This window comes from Drosophila tropicalis, unplaced genomic scaffold (assembly GCF_018151085.1).
Source record: "Drosophila tropicalis isolate 14030-0801.00 unplaced genomic scaffold, ASM1815108v1 contig_463, whole genome shotgun sequence".
Classification (NCBI taxonomy): Eukaryota; Metazoa; Arthropoda; class Insecta; order Diptera; family Drosophilidae; genus Drosophila; species Drosophila tropicalis.
The window spans coordinates 3,615,976-3,624,399 of NW_027172929.1; the positions used below are offsets into that span (position 1 = coordinate 3,615,976).

Here is an 8,424-nt window from a genome sequence, read left to right on the forward strand (position 1 = left end):
ATTTACTGTTTTATACACACAGTTATCTAGCTTTAGCGTCTGAAAGCTTAAGTAATTAACAAATTAAAATATGTGTGGATGAGAAGCAAAATGGGGATGGAAGATGGCAAAATGAATGAAGCAAAGTTATGCTTAAAGCGATAGCCCCCACTGAAGTAAAAATATTATGTCTAATATTCTCAATCATCATATCATAGAGTATTTAGAAATAGTTGAGATAGGGTGAGAGGTGGCAAAACTTAAATTACATTTTCATTCATTTGCTTTTAACATCAAGTTCAATTTTTGTGTGTGTACCGAAAAATTCAAATAAGTTATATATAGTTGCACACACACACACACACGCACCAATAGAAATATATCATATTATCTGTTATTAAATTTTTGTTACACCATTAAAAGGCCGCTAAAATGCGTTGTCCCTGTTCGCGCAGTCCTGATAATGATATCGCCTATCAAAATGGCTTCGATGATCAGCAAACAAGACGACATTTTGTTTCGAAAGTATGCATGCTAGTGGCTGTAAGTATTAATCGAATATGATCGTTCTCTATTTAATTTCCTTACATTTTCTATGTAGTTTCAAATGTGCTTTACCGCCATTGTGACCAGCTCGTTTGTATTTAATGAAAGCTGGGGCGATTGGTTAAAAGAGCACTGGTGGATTGCCGTGGTGGCCCTTTGCATTGACATGGTCATTATAATTATGATGTGTTATTGCGTTTTTCTATTCCGTAAACCACCATGCAACTATATACTTCTCATTATATTCACCTGTGCCAAATCTATAGCCATAAGCTTTATTTGTGTACATTATGCACAGCGATTGGTAACATTTTAAAAATTCAATCTAAAAACGCGTTTCATAATTATTATTACAATCATTTTCTAGGTACTTTATGCAGTCGGTGTTACAGCGCTTCTTTGCATCGTACTGACCTTATTTGCAATGTTTGCCCCATGTGACTTTACGTCGTGCTGGCCATTGGTTTTGGTGGCTCTTTTTGGCCTAGCAATCACTGGAATATTTTTTATTTTCTTTTCTAGTCGCCTATTTCATTTGATTATCGTGTGTGCGGCCTTAATCATATTTTCCTTCATCCTTGTAATTGATATACAGATGATCATCGGTGGTAAGCATTCAAATCAATATGATGAGGATGATTATGTGATCGCTTCAATTTCCATCTATTGCGATATTATACAAATATTTCTGTGCCTACTGGAATTGTTTGGTATCCTTGATGATTAGGTGCCAAAAAAAATCTTTCAAGTTTATGTTTTTTTTTTTTGTATTTACATATAACTTGTAAAAAGAAGTAAATACTTGCATACATACATAAGTACAAGTATGAGCGATTAATTAACGGATAACGGATGCCATGTTATGGGCCCAAACTTAATGTGCTGGGTTATCTAAACAATTCAAACAACTGACTCGGCATGAAAGCAATCAAATTACAACACGCATTGTGGTTTTCAATGCCTGCGAATGCCTGCTCTTGCCTTCTTCATCCCGACGTTGCCGTCGTCTTACCCTAGTCTTAATATAACTTTTATGGCACGCACACCTGTATTCAGCGTTCCTTTTTTTGTTGTATATTTTCGCTGATCTGCAGGCAGCATAAAATGCCATCAAATGTTTCAACTTGCCGAGGCAAACAAACAGCACACACCTGCTGCTGTCAAACCCAAGGAAAATCCCAACACACAAAAAAAATCAGAGGCCAACTAAAGTCAGAGTTATGCAGACTCTTTCGATACCCCATCTTACTACGAAACTAGCTTGATTATTAAGTCAGCTATTGGATTTACCGTCATTTTTATCTGTTTAGAAGAAAGGTAGGGTAAATTGAGATCACAAAAGGTGAATTGAGGGGAATAGAGGGACACATCATGGTGAAGAATAACGTGAGCAGAGGTTAAGTAAAAATAGAGGTGAATAGAGGTAAACAGAAGGTGAAATGTGTTGAATTAAGGTAAATAAAAGTGAAAAGAATGTGGTGACTAGAGATGAGTGATGGTAAATAGAGGTGAAAAAAACTAATCAGAACTAATTCCATAGAGGTTAAAGTTACAAAATGAAACAGAATAAAGGCCAGTAACGACAAATAGAGGTGAAAAGTGTTGAATCAAGGTAAATAAAGGCAATAAAATGAGGTAAGTTAATCCCTTTCACAGAGAGCCGACGTGTGACTAAGACAGTTTCCTACGTTAGTTTCTTAACGATACACATATTCATTGCCCAACATACCCATCTACCACATGTGTCTTGGGACTAAAGGGTACATATACAAAAACCCATCCATGTAAATATTACGCATCAAAAATAATAAAAAGGTAGCCAAAAAGGTGGAGACTTGCCATCGGTGGTGAGGTGGGCTAGCAGAATGAAGGTCCTTTTTTTTTTAGGGGTAAGCGGTGGTGGCTGTCTACCGCGGAGGGCTGGGGGTAGAAGTTTGTCTGGTGTTTGACTTTTGGCTTGGCTGTGCTGCATGCAAACGCATAATCAAGCGTAAACACACGCATATCCTGTATATATCCTTTTATGCTGCTTACATTTAATTTCACCTTCAGCTTCCAAAAAAAAAAAAAAAACACATTTTTTTGTTAGCCATTTTTGTCCTTTGGTTTTTTTTTTCTGTGTGTTCCTTTTTTGGGCAGCCAAGACGACGACGTCGTCGTCGTCGCGTCGTCCTGTGGCGTCTCCTTGTGTTGTCGTCTGTGCATTTGACAGGAAAAATTAGTTGGCTACGAAAACTTTTGGCCTTCCCCCTATCTTGCTCACTCTCACGCTCTCTCTATCTTTCTCTCTCTTTCTCGCTCATATGTGTTGGCGCGTGTGTGTGTGTGTGTGTGTGTGCACATCCTTCGTCCTGGCAGTTGTAAATTTTTGTTGTACCAAAAAAACCATAAACAGGTGTTGTTGTTGACGCTGCGTGTGGCCTGCCGCACAATATGTTGTTCCACCTTGTTTCGCTTCTTATAAGTATAATATGTACATATAAGTAATGTGTCTGAGCCTTAGTGATGACACGCATGACACGCGTGACACGCTGCAAGTAAACTATGGACATTAACCATTCAATTTCTCAATTTCCATGAGTTGAATGAACAATTTTGAATTTAAAGAACCGTGTGGAAAAGAAAAAGTCTTAGCTATTGGAATATTGGTTAATTTTTTCCTGCAAATCAATTGCCAACATCATTATGATGCTGTCATCACTAGTGAATTTACATATATATAAATTTTATATAGGTATTTTGCCTGTATGTGTATGTTTTCTACATAATCCGCTCGCCAAGGCTGATCCTTCTGCCAATTTCTCTTACTCGTTATACTCGTCCACCCTCTGCTCCTTCAACTGCTTCCAAAAGCCATAGACTGCCCTTCGATGCTGCAGACATTTCGTAAACAGTTTCCAGCACAAAAAGTTATTAAACTTAATGCAGTTTAATTGACCTTTTCTGGCAAAAGTTTACGCCGTCTGCCTGCCATTGGCAACGACAAGAAGTCGAAGGACGACGAGGCAAAGCATCCTGCCAGCAGGTACTGTGCTTCTGCTTCTCCGCATCTCGGCTTCATCTCCAACTCTAGCTGCTTGCTACTTGCTGCTGCTGCTGCTGGCTGCTGCTGGTCCAACAATTTCCAAACATTCTCCTTCACATTATTACTTTTAATTACGGCTTAAACTTATTGACTGGAAATTTTAATATGTTATTTATTTACAATTAACGCCCCAAACTGAGGGGCTTTCGTGTACAACTGGGCGTATGATTTATGTGATTTTCCTCACAATTGTAACTATTGTTTAATGCACAAATTTCCTTTAACTCTATGCGTGTGCAAAGTTATTTTACTTGTGTGTGTGTGTGAGTGTGTGTGTGTGTCTGTATGTGAGTCCAAGTGTAACAGTTGCTAATCGTAAAATTGGAAAGGGTTGGTTCTTGGGAAAATTTGAAATGAAAATGAGAATTATTTATGTGGCTGATTTTGATGCGACAGCTTTTGGCCACCATCATGAGAATACGAAAAGTTGGTGTAAAACAAATGCAAGTGACAGAGGGAGTCGGCATTACTACACAAAATTTCAATTAAAGTAAAGATTAAAAGTATTAAAAGTTTTCTGCTTTGATACAAAAAATCTTAATATCTATTATATGTATTATGGTATATATGTATTATAGTCAACCATTAACCAACTGTACCCATATCAATCAAAACCTTAACCATGGAAAATCAGAGATTGTTTTTTACTTAGTTTAGTTAACAACAGGTTAACAGGTTATTTGTATGCAGGCAATTCAATAGGAAAGGAAAAAGTGGGCAATTTAAGTGATTTAACAAAAAGAAACTTAGACATCTTTGTTTCACATAATGTACATACATTTTCTGGCTTTATATAGTTTTGATTCTCAACTTGTTTAAGTTTTGAAAGCCTAAAGAGTTTAAAAAGGAAATTATTGGTTTTTCACCTGTTTGTGTCTTTTCCCTGCTTTCTAATCTTGACCCCAAGCCACCGACAAATTGCATTTCATTTGCTCTGCATTTGGTTAAGATAAAATCCAACATTCTGTTAATTTAATTTACTGCCAAGCCGGATAATTAATTTTATTAATTAAATGCACTAGCATATATGTCCATACACTTATATGTTTTTCGTGTATGCTGTATTTTACATCAGGTGAATGAATTTCTATAGTGGCCTTTAAGACCAGCACATATCCGCACACACACACACACACACATACTCATACACTCAGGTCTCAATCTCATACCAACCGTTGTCAGGCTCTTATTTTGTTATTATTCTTTTGTTTTTCGTTTTCGGTTCGCCTCGTCTTTCTTTAATTATAAAGCTACATGAGAGAAGAACCCAAACACCGAAGCAAGCCAAAAAAAAAAAAAAAAAATTGAAAAACAAAAAATATATAAAAAATACAAAAAACAAAAACGAAAACCAGGAATAAAAAAAAAAAAATCTCTCATATTCCCATTGGCATCAAATTGTCTGCACGGACAAGGTAACAGAGTATTAAAAATTTCAGCACCAGCAGCAGCATCAAGTTTTTGCTGACCAAGAGGCCCCACGCCCCCAAAGTCGAGTCGCCTTTCCTCACCCACTTGGTCCATGGCAACACAAGCCGCTTAACGCAGCCAACTGCCAAATGTAAATATACTCAAAATAAAAAAAAAAAAAAAAACAACAACACCCAACGAACGAACAAACTCAGTAGCTTCACAAACCGACAAAAAAATATAAAACTTTCTTAATAATACAACGAAAAATGAAAAAAAAAAAAAAAAACGAAAAAGAAAATATATATATGTATATGTATGTATGTGTATATATTTTGTATTTTTGGGTGGAAGGAAGAAGTAAAAACTCAGTCCAAGGCGACGGAGACCCGCGAGCGAAATGCGCATTGTTTTCAGCTTTTCAGCGCCCAAACAACAACAACAACAACAATAGTGAGAAAGCATTGGATGGGGCGGGGCGGGTTTAGGGGGGCTGTATAGTAGAAGCGGCTGACGGGTACATTGGGAACTTAAAAACTTTGGCCATATCCCGCAGCTATGGAACAACAGCAATCAATTTTCACATGCCGCCGAACAAATGTGCCGCGCCAGGACGTCCCTTTCCGAGAATCAAGTGAGAATGAGATGGAATCTTGGTTGAGCTTGGAAACGCCAAAACAGAGTACAACAGAGAAAAAGAGGAAGTGAGAGAGAGAGGGAGCGAGAGAGAATGAAAAGTAGAAATGTCCTGGGTAGTTTAAAAATATAATGAAGGACCGTATGAGTAAGCTGGACTCATCAGAGAAACTGTGCAAACATTTTCATAATGACGACAAACTGAGATTACTATCTGAATCACGTAAATATGTAGGTGAAGAGATAATCATAAAAAGACTTTTGGAAATAAAGCATCTTAGCTGGCAATCTCTAAAAGTCCATGTTATAAGTAAATCACTCACAGGAGCAGAAAAGTTACCATTTGTACTTGAGATATGCTTATACTAAGTATTTTCTATACGCAGATGTATCTTTTGCTGATCCTGATACGCCTTTTCCTTCACAACAAATAGTTGACGATCATTGTCCATATCTTTGTGGACTACAATTTAGGGAGTATTTGCTTAAAAATTTGTTGTTGCCCGAAGTCGAATGGAAAAATATATATTCCTATGTTCCTAGATCATTACGAACTGACTGCATGAATCAAAAAGTTTCAGGGACACATCATCATAAAAAGTCGGCTCCCTCTAACGCCCTTAACTCTTAGCCAATATTTGAATAAGCTAAAAAGTCTTCAGTACAATGACTTTTTATCTGCGATTATGTGAATTCAAATGCTATCAATCAATGGCTAACAAGTTACTTGGATACTTCTACACGCACAGTAAGGGAGTTGGCTTCTTTATATCGTCGCCATCTCTAAGCTAAAACCGACACATTGCAGCATATTTACCAAACACTTTTTGCCGCATACAGTTTGTCAGTCAGTCAGTTAGTCGTGCTAGCTAGCCCAGCTATCATGACAATCGAACCAAATCGAAATCAACGAAAAGTCGAAGACCAAACTCAACGTTGATTAATTTCTCGTTTATTCGCCATTTTCTATTTGTTCTACTCTGTTGTGCGGGGTGACTCTGACAACGATTTGTGGTAGGGGGTTGGCGTGGTGCAGAACGGGGGCGATACTTAATTACAACATGGCCCATATCCATGTCCCTAGCCGTGGCCGTGTCCAAAGATAAACATTGAAACGAAAGTCGGCGAGAATGCTGTGCGAGCTTCCGGTAATTGAATCAAATGAAGCAGCATTAGTATTAGCTTCTTATGGCCACTGTCGGTCCTGATGGTCGATGGCGCGGCGTGGTCTTGTGGATCGTCGCTTTCGCCACTCTCTTCATCTCCCCCTCTCTCTTTCTCCCTCTATATCTCATCCTAACCATAACTCTGTTTATTTTTGTAAATTAATTTTTAATTTAATGTACGTGTGGGCGACGCGCTAGTTTCACGCCAGAATAGAGACAGGAAGTTGGCGGAGTATCCCGAGTCCTCTTGCGTCCTTCTTCAATGACGCCGCTCCGCCCTGCCCCTAATATCCTGAGTAGCAAAGGCAAACACAAACGGGAAAGCAAAACAAACCAAAACAAAATACATAAGCGAGGGAAAAGAAAAGTTAACACAGGAAAGTGACACGGGAAAACTTCAAGTTGAAAATTAAATGCTCTGACTATGAGAATTCTCTAAAGCAAAATAAAAGAAAAATACACCAAAAACAAAAAAAAAAAAAACACGTACACTAAATTGGAAATACATACTCCAAAGTTGTATTTTTTAATTTGTTTTCAAAAAACAAACTAAACACAAATACTTTTGAAAAATACCATCAGAAAAAAGTAAAAAGTATTCCACTTTTTCTGTGATAAGCTAAAAAGATTGTCCAAGCAATTATCTAGTATTAAATTCTAATTAACTAATAAGCCAACCACAATGAAATTATTGATTTGGTTCTCAAAAAAAAAAAAGACCAAAATAACAACTCTAAAAATAACTGACATTGGTCTGTACCCACATGTTGGTTAACCATATGAAATATTTATAGTATAGAGAGTATGACTCCTGGACCTAGGCGTTGTTTTTGGCCGAAGAACTCCTCCATGGCAAATAGGCAGCCTCTGAGTTGGTCAAGAACCTAATAAAAATAATAAAAATACATTTCAACTCAAAGTAACGACTTTCGAATACCCCATAAGTAAGGAAAATTTGAAAGAGATTAACAGAATCAAGAAAGAGTCCTTTCAAGGGTCTAAGCTGATTGCCTTAAGTCCAAAATTGCCTAATATACCCTTACACTATTCCCCAAGAGGGTAACAAACGATGAAGGCAGTTTTCAGCTGGTCAGCACCCTAACAAAAATAATAAAAATACAACCAAAAAAAAAAAAAAAATGAGAAGAAAAAAAAAATTAAATAAAAAGTAAAGCAAGTACCTCACGGCGCGCCAGCACAAAGCGAAAAGACGACGAAATACTTTTTCCAAGATAAACGGAAACAAGCCAAGATGGAATTAATTTTCCGCTTTGAACAAACAAGCGGATGTAAATAAAAAAAAAAAAAAAAAAAAAACTGAAATGAAAATAAGAAGAAAAAAACACAGAGAAGTAAAATAAGCGAACGAACCAAGGTTTTTTTTTTTTCTCGACGCTGGACTATCAAAGTCAAAGTGGAAGTACATAGAAATAGAAGTAGAAGTGGGAGTAGGACTAGGACCAAGACCAGGAGCAGGCCCAAGAGTAGGAGTAGATGAGATGCGATATGAAGCGAAACGGGGAAAAAGTCTGCCAAGTTTTAGCATTTTTAGTCTGGTCAAGAGAAGAAGAGGCTGGCTCATTGCCCTAGCCTCCACTTGTG

At 37.4% G+C, this 8,424-nt stretch overlaps 1 protein-coding gene across 1 annotated transcript; it reads left to right on the forward strand.

Annotated features, from left to right (window-relative positions):
- The first annotated feature begins 229 nt into the window (after window positions 1-229).
- On the forward strand, window positions 230-1,349 carry LOC137574693 (protein lifeguard 1). Its single transcript, XM_068287096.1, has 3 exons — window positions 230-522; window positions 581-829; window positions 893-1,349. The coding sequence occupies exons 1-3, from the start codon at window positions 412-414 to the stop codon at window positions 1,250-1,252; spliced, it is 720 nt and encodes a 239-aa protein (XP_068143197.1). The 5' UTR covers window positions 230-411; the 3' UTR covers window positions 1,253-1,349.
- The last annotated feature ends 7,075 nt before the right edge of the window (window positions 1,350-8,424 follow it).